Source organism: Diceros bicornis, chromosome 11 (genome assembly GCF_020826845.1).
Source record: "Diceros bicornis minor isolate mBicDic1 chromosome 11, mDicBic1.mat.cur, whole genome shotgun sequence".
NCBI classification, from domain to species: Eukaryota; Metazoa; Chordata; class Mammalia; order Perissodactyla; family Rhinocerotidae; genus Diceros; species Diceros bicornis.
Genome location: NC_080750.1, coordinates 3,729,620 through 3,742,108, shown reverse-complemented (window position 1 = coordinate 3,742,108; position 12,489 = coordinate 3,729,620). Strand labels below are relative to the sequence as shown.

Here is a 12,489-nt window from a genome sequence, read left to right as displayed (position 1 = left end):
CATGTGCCTCCAAGATTAAGCGAGATGCAACAGAATCACGACCACTGTTTTCCATCTAAACACGACAGGCCCACCTCAGCAGCAACGATCAGAGATGGAGTGGATATGAGGGCAGAAGGACAAAAGGCAAGGAGAACTGCAAGACGATAATAATCACAGAGGCAGCTAAGGATGTGTGAGCCCTTACTAGGAGCCAGACACAGTGCTTGACATGTGCTAGTTCATTCATCCTCTCCGCATCCTGCAAGGTGAGTACCAGTGTCAGCCCTACTCTAGAGATGAGTAAAGCAAGGCTTTCCCATGTCAACAGAGCCAGCATGAGGCAGAGCCAGCACACAGGCCACCCAATTCCCACAGTGAACTGGAGACAATCTACACTCAAAACACATCGACTAATTAGTTGGTGGCACTCAATAAGCAAAACGGATTTACTCTGTGCAAAAGCTATAGGTCAAGGAACATCAGAATGAGGCAATACTCCTAGAACTGCATGCTGCAGGGCAGAGAGCAAAAACCGGTCAGCTAAACCACTGAAAACATCCCCGAAACCAACCAGCTGGCTGACAGCGGCACACAACTTTCTGCAGGAAAGCATGGTCCCCTCCACAGGATCAGAGCTGTCACCTAAAGTGGCTGAGGCTCTTTTAAGCCTCGTTATCTAATGATGGAACTACTGTTCCTTATGACTGTCCACTATTTAGACTTCAGGTCTTCAACAACTTTTAGAATGAAAGTTCCATTATGTTTCCAACCTATGGGGTAAATAACTCTTTTTTCCCCCTGAAATTTGAAAAGGGACTCCCTTGTCCAACTACTTAAAGTTTTGATCTATAAGGCTGTGTTCCCATCAATGTCAATCATTTCTCCTCCCTCCTTCTCAGATGAAAGCTCCCATACTGTACCCATAATTTAAGGTGCTACCTCTGTGCCTTTTCACGCAACGTAACACCCTTTTTCATAGTATCCAATAATGGATACAGCATTCCAAGTTCTGAGCTATCTGATTTTGTACAAGAGTCGAGGTGATGCTTTCTACCCAGTTTCTACCTAGTTTCTACTCCTCTTCCACTGAAGTCTTCAAGATGTGGTCCTCAACCATTTCTGCACCCACTTCCAATACTGTATTGGAGGCTAAAGGCCCTAATACCTCGTCAGCAAGATGTTGTTTAAATGTTTTTAAACAAATACCTTATTTGATACCTGCCCACAACAAATCTTATTCTCACAGCCTTCAGAGATTTTGGTGGAGCAGGGGGACATAAGCAAGGGGATAGCGCTCAAGCTAAACTGTCTCTGAGGACCACGTAGTACAATACGTGGAACTTTAGGTTAAAGGGATTTACTCCTCCTCATGTACACCACAGATTATGGGGACACCATAACCTAGCAGCCAGGGCAACCACACAATAAAAAGGACAAGGTATGTCCAAAAATATGATCTCAGAAGAAAGAAATGGAGACTGCAGGAAGTCAGACCGATAAAACGGTAATGAAATATAGATCTTAGGAGAAAATGCAATCAAATTATGTTGCAAAAAATTTGCAGTGAGGGGAAAACTAAGATGTATAATACTAGTAAAAGACTTTCTTAAAAAAGCCAGCGTAGAAGCGTCGAGCTAGTTGGAAACACACACTGAGAAAACTAAACTCTTCATGACTGTGGCCACTGCACTTGAGCCCTCCCCTAAGAAAAATCAGGTAAGCGCCCCCAACAATACAAGTCGTAAAGGGCTCAAATACTAAGAATACAATCAGCTAAGATATGAAAACCTCTCCAACAGGAGCTGGAATGTAACCGCTAAAAGTAAGTCAATGAAATGCAAGTATCCCAGTACCCAGGTAATCAAATGCACAATGACCCTGAACCACAGCCCAGATGGACCGGGGCAGAGTCCTGCAGACTAGACTCCCCCGGGCCTCAGCCCTTTATCTGCACCCCCGCCCCGCCCCCAGCGCCTAAGCCGCGCAGCTCCTGCACAGAGGGCACGACGTCAAAGGTCGCCCACGCGCTGCAGCTGGCGGGGTCCCAGGACCTCCCAAGCTCTAATCAGGAAACTTTACAAAGTGCTGCAAAAGTGATAACTGCGTAACCCAGCAAGCAAAGGAAACCCATGGCGAGAAGACAGGAGACGGCTCAGGGGAGCAGAAGCCGCTCCGACAACGACTGCAGAATTACAAAAACGGATCAAACGACAGCTGATGGCGGTCCCGGTCCTGGAAGCCAGCGGGGCGGAGGGCGAGCGGCCGCTCCACTTGTGCACAGGCACGCTCTCTCCTCCCCACCGCCCGGTCCCAAGTGCATGCCCGACCGAGCAGGGACCGCCGTCGGGCCCGGGGGCGGCTCGTCCCGGGCCCCGGGGGCCCGACTCCAGACGTCCACCGCGGGCAGGCGGGCGGCCCCTCGGCGCCCCAGCCCCGGGGCGCGGCACGGAGCGGGGCGCTGCGGCCGGCGCTCACCTGCGCGATGCCCGCGCCCATCAGCCCGCCGCCGATGACCGTCACGTGCTTGACCATGATCTTCTTGGCTGCGGCCGAGGCGGCGGCCGAGGAGGACGCGGCGCGCACGAACTGCCTGGTGACGAAAGCCATGGTGCGGAAGCGGCGACGGCAACCACGCGCGCGGAGACGGGTCGGGGACCCAGCGCGCGCGGCTCGGACCTCTGGGGGCTGAGGCCTGGGCGCCCGCCGCCCGTGCCCCGGCGTCGCCGTGACGTCATCGACGGCGGGGCGGGGACTCGTGGCGCGCTCCGCCCATTGGCCCAGGACGGCCCCCGCCCCCGCGGCCCTGGCGTCGCCGTGACGTCATCGACGGCGGGGGGCGGGACTCGGCGCGCTCCGCCCATTGGCCATGGCGGTCCCCCGCGGGCCCGCGTGGGAGCTCCGGAGCGCCGCGTGGGGCGACGTGGGCCGGCGGCCGCCCCTTGCGCCGGGGAGCGGGCTGGTTGTTCGCGGGAGAAGGTCCGTGGCCGGGCGGGGCGAGTGTCAACGGAGGGCGGCCGTCCCTCGGAGAAGCCGGGCCCCGTGTACGATGGAGACGTGGAGTTGCCTGTTACGTCCTGGCCGTGATGCTCGTGCACGTGTCGGCGCCGAATAAATACGGGCTCTTGGCTGCGGTGATCAGACCCAAAATGAGCATCCTGAGTTCACGTCGCTGAATACCCGAGTCTGGGGATTTTCTTAATCCGGTGCATATGAATTGTTTCTGTTACAACAGAAGGAAACAAACTGCCCACGCTCAAAACGTGCGGTGACCAGGAGTCCTGGTGCATAGATGAGGCCCAGGGCATGGAGAGGGGGTGACCTTGAGTCTCCCGTGCAGCTCCATGCAGTGGACTTATGACCACTCAAGGTTGAAGAGCCACCTTTGTGGAGGAACTGATAATAGAAGCATGGGAAAGGGCTCTCTTTCTTTTTTATTCATTATTTTTGTGTGTGTGTGTGTGAGGAAGATCAGCCCTGAGCTAACATCCATGCTAATCCTCCTCTTTTTGCTGAGGAAGACTGGCTCTGAGCTGAGGAAGACTCCTCTGAGGAGGAGCCAATCCTCCTCCTTTTTTTTTTTTCCTCCCCCGGAAAGCCCCAGTAGATAGTTGTATGTCATAGTTGCACATCCTTCTGGTTGCTGTATGTGGGGGGCAGCCTCAGCATGGCCAGAGAAGCGGTGTGTTGGTGTGCGCCAGGATCCGAACCCCAGGCTGCCAGCAGCGGAGGGCGCGCACTTAACTGCTAAGCCACGAGCTGGCCCCAGGGCTGTCTTTCAAGTAATTCAAGATTTGATACCAACCAGGCCAATCTTCTGTGAATAATCCCTGGTTACTGTACCTTAGTGATACAGAATTATTTACTTAATTTTTAAATATGTAATAAGGACCCACAAACTCACCATCCAAACAAGAGTCAGCCTCCCCCATTGGAAGTAACCATTGTAGTGAATCCTCTGTTCACCATTCCTTTGCTTTGGTCTCTTTTTTATATCTAATTCCATAAAAATACGGGGGAAGCCTATTGCTGAGCATTCGTTGGGCTTGGGACAATACTAAGAAGATCCTACTGGCTGAGGAGACAGTGTTACATCCAAATAATTAAACTTAATGGGGTGCTAGAATGTAGCGCATGCAAACACCCATGGGACCAGAAATGGAAAGGGAAGATCACACAGAGAAACCTCTTAACTTGAAGCATGAGTCAATTTATGAGAAAAAGAGAATTCTAGGAGAGGAAGCAGCACATGCAAAGGTAGAAACATAAGAAAATATTGCTATGAGAAAAGGGGGAGGAATCAGGTGTAGTTAGAGGTGAAGCTAGGATGGTAGATTAGGAGAGTGCACGAGTGATTCTCTAGGTGGATTTTAACTTTTTATTCTCATTTATGAGTTGTGTCTAATGCAAGGCCAAGCATATTCTAATGAGAGTTCTGGATAGGCAGACAATTCATCTACCCTCTAGGTCTTTCTGGCTGGTCTAAGAATTAAGTTGACCGTGAGACAGAATAACAGAAGAAAATGAAGCAAAGTTTAATAACATGTATACATGAGAGAAACCCAGGAAAACTGAGTAACTCACCAAAATGGCCAAAGCCACTACCTTAAATACCATCTTCAGCTAGAGACAAAGGGAGTCCTTGGGGGTAGTGGTTTGGTGTTTCAAAGGGGAAGAAGGCAATTTATGTGGAGATGGGAAAGCGAATGTTTGATAAACAAATGTTTGCTGGGCCATCCATAGACAATATGACCAGAGAGAGAAGGAGAGAACTTTGATAAAAATGGGCTTAGCAAGGATCCTCCCAGTCTAGCATACTCAGAATTATCTATGGTGATGGCCTGTCCTGGGGACAGGCCTTCTGTCTTAAATTCTTATAGGCAGTTAGGGGGAAGGTCAAAGTTTCTTTCAGTCTTTTGTCCTTAAGAATAATCAAGCCAAAGAGAGACATTTTGGGGTGGCTCATTCTTATCCCCTACAGAGTGTAGTCACAATAAATTTTTTGAAATGTAAAACAGTGCCTGAGTATGGTACATTTTCAGATCTGTGATTTGTTTTCCTCAGAAAAGAAAGAATAACTGTGCCCTGTTCCTTAGCGACTCTCAAATCTGAGGCCATCTGTGCTGTGTGAAAGGACGATGTAAAGAAGGGAGCATTGGAGTGAGCGAGGAGGCCTGGCTCCATCCCTGGTGAGCAGTGTGATATCTGCAGACACTTCCCCTCCCTGCGCTTCAGTGTCCTTGTCTCAGAAGAAGTGGTTGGACAGATGGCTTTCCAGCTGTTCCAGTTTACAGCCTCCTGAAGCCGGAGGCTGCCCTGCCCCTGCTCCTGCCCAGGGCGAAGAACAATAGAATCGTTCTTCTTTCGCCAGGACTACGAGTCTCCCCAGTGTGGCGTCCAGTGATGGTTTCTGTGGTTTCTGCCTGTGCCTTCCCCCTGTCCTTGGGGTCATGCTTCATTCTCTCTGCAGAAAGAGTGGAAGACTGGAGAGCATGCCCCAGTCACTGACTCAACCCAGAGACAGCAAAGAGAGGGCTAGCACAGGGAATGGAGTAAGTAATGACTGCTTTCATTTTTGTCTCATAAACGGATTATTGTAATACTTGAAGAGTAGATATTGAAGCAGCACTATTTGAACATATACATGGTGGCGGGTTCTTGGAGCGGCAGAGGCAGGGAGTGCAGTGGGGCTCTGCCTCCAGAGGTGGACAGAAAGTATCAGAGCCTTCCTGTCCCCCTGCTGTGTGGAGTAGGCAGGCAGAGAGCGCCTAGCTGACACTGTCTTCACACTGTCGTGCGATGGACACAGTGACCCAGAACAGGGTGTGGTAACAACCGGGGGTGCTAATGGGGTCAGGATTCACTGAGTAAGGTGGAATTTTCCTTCTATTGTGAGAAATCAATGATTTCTGGCTTACTGGGGAAAGAGTGAAAAATTCATGCTGCCTCTCCTGTTTTGTTGAGCAATTTTTAGATTTCATATGGCAGACAACTGGACACTGTGGCTGCTCGGGATGGCACAACAGCAAAGTCTAGAAAGGTCAACCAAAAGCTACCTACTGCAAAATTAATGAGGGTTGACATTGCCACACTTGTTAGGAGTGTTTTCAAGGAAATAAGCATGATTTGCATGATCAAGACACATAGTGAGTTTGAGAAGGGCAGTTATGTACTTGTATATCCTACTGAAACATGCTCTCAGAGTGATTTCTAAAACATATAAGGCAAAATCACTAATAACACTGAAGAATTTTATGAATAATTTTATCTTCTTAAGCTTTTAGAAAAAAGCTTATCATGGCAGACTTTAGATATGTTTCCTGGCTTTTAGGCTAACAGTCATCCCCATACCAGCTGCTCTCTCCCTCCATTTTCTCCTCTACTTGGAAAATTCATTAGATCCTCACAATAACCCTATTTGGTGGGTACTGAGGGTACCCCTCTTTTACAGGTAGGGAAACTGAGGCCCAGAGAGGTTCAGAAACTTAGCCAGGGTCACACATGAATGGCACGGGCAGAATTCAACCCCTGGACAGCCTGTTTCACCTCTCTTCATAGCAACCCTAAGGCCACTCCCCTTATCCTCCTCTAAAGGTAAAGAAACTGGGATTCCAAGCAGTTAAATCATTTATTAAATGTAACTCACCTAAGAACTGGCCAGGCTCAGATCTGAGCCCGCTCTGACCTCGAGGTTCCAGCTCTTTTCCTAAGTCTATACTCCTTAGAAAGTACCCCTGCTACTAGTCGAAAACAAAATTGCGGGGTGGTCTCCAGTGAACATTGTATGTCTAGGCTTGGAGCTTTCACTGTTGCACTAATATCATCATAAAGGTTAAGCAGATTAACTCATTGGGCATTCTTGCTAATAAACCCCAGAACTGCAGGTGTCACACAGTGATCCCCAGTGTTCACACCTGAAGACGCTGTAAGAGCCAGGGGTCTTAGACCATCTGATTTCTCGCATGTGACCTCGTTTCTCAAACACAAACCTCCATTTCTAATTGTCTGCTGATCGCGTCTCCTCGGAGACCCCTCAGCTGCTTCAAATGTAACTTATCAAAATTTAACCTATTTCCCACCTCCCCAAAGGCCTCCACCTCTTCTTGTGCTCGCTGTCTCGGTTCAGCGAGCCAGCCACGCATTCTCTGCTCCTTGGCCCGCACCACCTCGTCCCACTCCAGTGGGTCCAATGCCTGGATTCCACCTGAGGAGCGGCACCCTCCTCCCTTACCCCCTCACCCCTGATTGTTGGCATTTTGTTCAAGCCTGGACCTCCCAGGCGAGCTGCTCCCTCCTGCTGCGAGGCTGTGAGTGATGTCTCCAGCTCACACTTCACCTTTGATTTCTCACGTTATAAATGGGAGCCCTGCACTCCGCTCCTTTTAAAAACTTTTTCCTCAAGAAAAGACCATACTTCTGAGTCCTGGCCCCAGCATTCTGAACCCATCTGTTTCCTTCTACTCCTTCACAAGTACCTTACTAGCCACGAAGAACCAAAGTTGCTTGTCCTAACTTCTGAGTTATTTTTCATAAAGATCTCAATTGCTAGTTTATTTATGAATGAGTTAAAGGCTATAATTTTTTACTATAATGTGATATTGTTTGACTATAATTCTCAGACATTTTCAGAGCCCAACGTTTAGAAGAAGGAGACTGACAGTGACTCCCTGTTTTATTTTTAAAAGTAAAATCATTGATTTTGGAAATAACAAGTTCTTCATTGTTTTATATGAGCAAGAAACATATGATTCTAGGTGCTGGAAAAATCGGAGGTGCCTAGAATATGGTCTTTGCCCTTCAAGGGCTCATAATTTAGGAGGAATACACATGGAAATACGGCATGACAGCAGTGTTGTAAGCGCTTTCCAAAGGGGCATGTGGGGGCTGGGGGTGGGAATCGGGGTGGGGAGGTGGTCACAAGGATTTAATGAATGCTCAGTTTGCCAGACTCTGTGCTAAGCATTTCACATGTATTTTCTCATCCACTCGCATCAGTCTCATGGGGGATGTCACTATTTTTATCCTCATTTTGCATATGGGCAACTGAGGCTCGGAGAGGAAGACCGCCTGCCTGAGGTCTGATGGGGGCAGTATAGAGCCCGTCGTGAACCCAGGTCTACCTGAGCGCGGAGTTGTAGCTCTTACTCTGTGTGCTCAGCTACTTCATTACGATGGAGATACTACAGCAGAGTGGTGAGGATGACTATAACGTTTTCAAGCAGAAAAGAGTGACAAGGACATTCCAGACAGAGAGAAAAATGTATATGTATATGTAGACTGTGAAGGAACCGAGGATAGAGAGTGGTCTGGAAAGACAATTACTATAGAATAGCCAAAGCACAGGGCTCCTCTGGGTGAATGAGGATGAAATTGGGAAGGTAGGCAGGGGCCAGATCAGGGTAGACGTTTTTATGAGAGTCATGGTCACAATTACTTTTAATTTTGTTTTCAATTTTTTATTTATAAATAATTGCAAACTTATAGAAAAGTTGCAAGAATAAGAATAGTGCAAAGAAACCTATATACACCTTACCCATATTTACCTATTGTCCACATTTTACTGCATTTGCCTTATCAATTGTTTTATCTTATTATCTATATCTATTTATATTTATCTATAATAGATAAGAGATATGTAATATATATAGAGAGAGAGAGAGATAATTTCTGAACCATTTGAGAGTAAGTTACACACATCATGGTCCTTTACTATAATATTTCAGTGTATATTTCCTAAAAGTTGGATGATTCCCTTACATAACCACAGTAATTATCGACTGTAGTAAATTTAATATTGATACAACACTTCTATCTAATTGATCACCTGTATTCCAGTTTAGTTAATGGACCCAATAAAGTCCTTTATGGATTTTTTTTCCTTCCAGTATTGAATCCAGTCTAGGGGTGGGTAAGGCAGTTAGTTGCCATGTCTCTCTCTCTCTTTTTTAAATAACAGCTTTATTGAGGTTTTAGTTAATTTGTTTTTATTTTTATGTTTAGGCACTGGCTTTTTCATGAACATTGTGTACAAGGAAACTATATAAAGGACTTAAATATCCTTGGAAGAGATCTTTCAAAAACTATAATTGACAACTCACCAGGAGCCTCTGAGTATCAGGTGGGAAGGGGGTTGGTAAACAAACTCAGATTGAAAAAATACAGTGAGAGCAAATGCTGCCCAACATGATGTGATGGGAGAGGAACAGATTTTCACTGGTGGAATTTCCCTCTTTAGGGTCATCTTTTAGAATTAGAAATGCCAAACTGGTATACTCCTTTTGGAAAATTCTCTTTTAAATGAAGCATGACGTAATTGAAGAAAAATCTGAGTATAAATCTGAATAAAAAGGAACGATAAAATACATGTCATTTAATAGCATTCTTACCAGCTGTTACGTTAGTAATTTAATCATAAACATGTTGGAGAATTATGAATGGCTTCACAATGTTCTTCTGGTCTGTTTGATTTGACATTCTGAAATATTTTCTTAGACTATTTTGTCAATATATTTGTACCCTTTTTGTCAATGTTTTTTTGAAATATAACTAGAGATGAGCCATCCTTCCAAGATATATTTTACATTATGAATGTGTTCATGTGATGTGTCTGTGATTTGTTTCACAATAAATCAGTGCAGAATGGGGATCGTGGAAAGTGGGTTGGGTATAGATCAAACAAAATTTGCCCTTAACTTCTGTATGTGTTTCAAAATGCCCCAAATAAAAAGAAAAATGGGAAAACTCCTTATGGTATTGAAATGTGTTCAGTATTGGACACTAATTTTATTTGCTTGCATTTTGAAATAAGTTTTTAAGAATTTGTCCTTGGTTCGTAGATAAAATCATTTCAATTATCCTTCATCTCAAACATAACGTTTGGCCTAAATGTTAAAGATATTTTATCCTAGAGATTATTTATTATGAAACAAACATAGTTTGCGTGCTTGTTTTCAGACTCCTCTTCAATGAAATACCATTGAGTCAACTTGTTATGTTCCTAGTATGTTTCAGGTTATCATGCTAACTGTTGGGAATGAGATTTATTTTATATATCATAAGATTCACCCATTTCAAGTGTGCAATTCAATGATTTTTACCAAATGGTGTAACCATCACTATAAATCATTTTTAAAACATTTTCATGCCCCCTGTAAGATCCCTAATGTCCATTTAGAGTTAATCCCCATTCCCACTCCCAGCCCTAGGCAATTGCTCATCCACTTTCCATCTCTATATATTTACCTTTTGTAAATAATTCATGTAAATGGAGTCACATCATGTGTAGTCTCTCTTAGCATGATGTTTTTAACTGTGGTTTATCCATGGTTTATCCTTGGCATACCACGTTTTAGTAGTTTGTTCCTTTTCACCATCGAATAGTATCTTGTATGGATCGACCACATTTTGTCTATTCAGTCACTAGTTCATAGATATTTATGCTGTTTCCAGTTTGTTATGAATGCAGCTGCTATGAACATTCACAGGCAAGTCTTTGTATGGATGTGTGTTTTCATTTCTCTTAGGCAGACACCTGGAAGTGGGATTGCTGGAGGTATGGTAGTTTTATGTTTAACTTTTTGAGAAACCACCAAACCGATTCCAGTGACTACACCATTTTATGTAACCACCGTCGATACGTAAGGGTTCCCGTTCCTCCACATCTTCACCAACACTTATTTTCTGTCTTGTGTGAAATGTTATTTTCACTCTAGTGTGAAATGGTATATCCATGGTTTTATTTTGGATTTCCCTAATTACTAATGATGTTGAGCATCTTTTCGTGTGGTTATTAGCCACTTATGTATCTTCTTTGTTAAAATGTCTGTTCATACATTTTGCCCACTTTTTAATTGGTTTTATTATCAGTATGGATTCGTGAATTCATAATCTTTCCAAAGGTGTATAATTCATTACTGTATTTCATTATTTTGATGTTCAAATTGCTCCAGATTTGGCCTGAGGGAACCCCTTCAAGATGGCTCCCTGTGGCATTCTCCCTTTGTCTTCTCAACCGTTTTCTCACTTTCTGGCACACAAGGCTCATCTTGTACCTACTCTGCCTTAGCTCTGGAAACTGCCATTTTGTGAGAAGCCCTGGTCGCTTCTAGTGTAAATGATAATAAAGACCAAGGTCTGAGCACAACTGCACTTTAAAGAGATTACTCTGGAAGCTGTGTGAAGGATATATTGGTTCTCTATTGCTGTGTGACAAATTCCCATAAAACTTGGTGGCTGAAAAAAACAGTCACGGTTTGTGTGGGTCAGGGAATCAGGAGCAGGTTAGCTGGGTGGTTGTAGCTAACAGTTCTTCATTTAAGGCTGCCGTCATCTGAAGGCTTGACTGGGACAGGAGTATCTGTTTCCAAGAGGACTCAGTCACATGGCTGTCAGCAGGGTGTGCCAGGTTCTTGCTGGCTGTTAGCAGGAGGCCTCAGTTCCTTGCCACATGGGCAGGCTGCTTGTGTGCCCTCACAACATGGCAGCTGGCTTCTGGAGCAGGTGATCCAAAAGAGAGTAAGGCAGAAGCCACAAGGCTTTTTATGACCTAGCTCCAAAACTTGCACACCATCATTCCCCCAATAGCCTGGTAGTCACACAAGTCAGCTGTATTCAGTGTGGGAGGGAACTACACACAGTGTCATTAGGGGCATCTTGGACTCTGGCTACCACACTATCCAGAGGTCATAAAGATACTTTGCTATGTTATTTTTAGAAGATTTCTTGTTTTATGTTTCACATTGAGGTCTACCACCCATCTGAATTGTTTTTTGTATACGGTGTGAGGTAAGGAGTTGAGGTTCATTTATTCCTACGTTGATGTCCAACTGATGGAGCAGCAGTGACTAAAAAATCCACCCATGCCCCCACCATGTTACAGTGGTATCTTTGTCACAAATCAGGTGCCCTTCTAGGTGTGGGTCCACTCCACTGGTCTGTTTGACTTTGTGCCAATAGCACACTGTCTTGCTTACTAAGCTTCATAAAGAGACTTCACATCTGATAGCATGATTGTTCGGGCTGTTCTTGGCCCTTTGCTTTTACAAATAGATTTTATTTAGCCTCGGCGACTTTTGTAACTACTGATGCTTAGGCCTGACCCTGGTTAAGATTCTGATTTAACTGGTCTAGGGTGGAGCCTGGGCATCAGTATTTTTATCAAGCTCCCTGGTGAGTCTAAAATACGGCCAGAGCTGGTGGCGCAAGTGGTTAAGTGTGCGCGCTCTGCTGTGGTGGCCCGGGATTCGCTGGTTCGGATCCCGGACGCGCATACACACAGCTTGGCAAGCCATGCTGTGGCAGCGTCCCATATAAAGTGGAGGAAGATGGGCACGGATGTTAGCCCAGGGCCAGTCTTCCTCAGCAAAAAGAGAGGAGGATTGGCAGATGTTAGCACAGGGCTGATCTTCCTCACACACACACACAAAAAAAAACCGTGGCTTAGAGGTTAAGTGTGCGCTCTGCTACTGGCGGCTCGGGTTTGGATCCCGGGCGCATATCAACGCACCGCTT

The 12,489-nt window shown here is 45.7% G+C and overlaps 1 protein-coding gene and 1 long non-coding RNA gene across 2 annotated transcripts in view; one reads left to right on the top strand and one right to left on the bottom strand.

Moving 5' to 3' along the window:
* Positions 1-2,661, bottom strand: part of HADH (hydroxyacyl-CoA dehydrogenase) — a 40,023-nt gene extending 37,362 nt beyond the window's left edge. The window contains exon 1 of the mRNA XM_058549880.1: positions 2,458-2,661. Within this exon, the coding sequence (XP_058405863.1) occupies positions 2,458-2,589 (132 nt within the window). The 5' untranslated portion in view covers positions 2,590-2,661. The remainder of the gene's footprint in view (positions 1-2,457) is intronic.
* A 784-nt stretch (positions 2,662-3,445) lies between these two features.
* LOC131411239 (uncharacterized) lies at positions 3,446-10,642 on the top strand. Its single transcript, XR_009221526.1, has 3 exons — positions 3,446-4,236; positions 5,044-5,531; positions 8,980-10,642. It is a non-coding gene; the product is annotated as an uncharacterized LOC131411239 (long non-coding RNA).
* Positions 10,643-12,489: the final 1,847 nt, after the last annotated feature.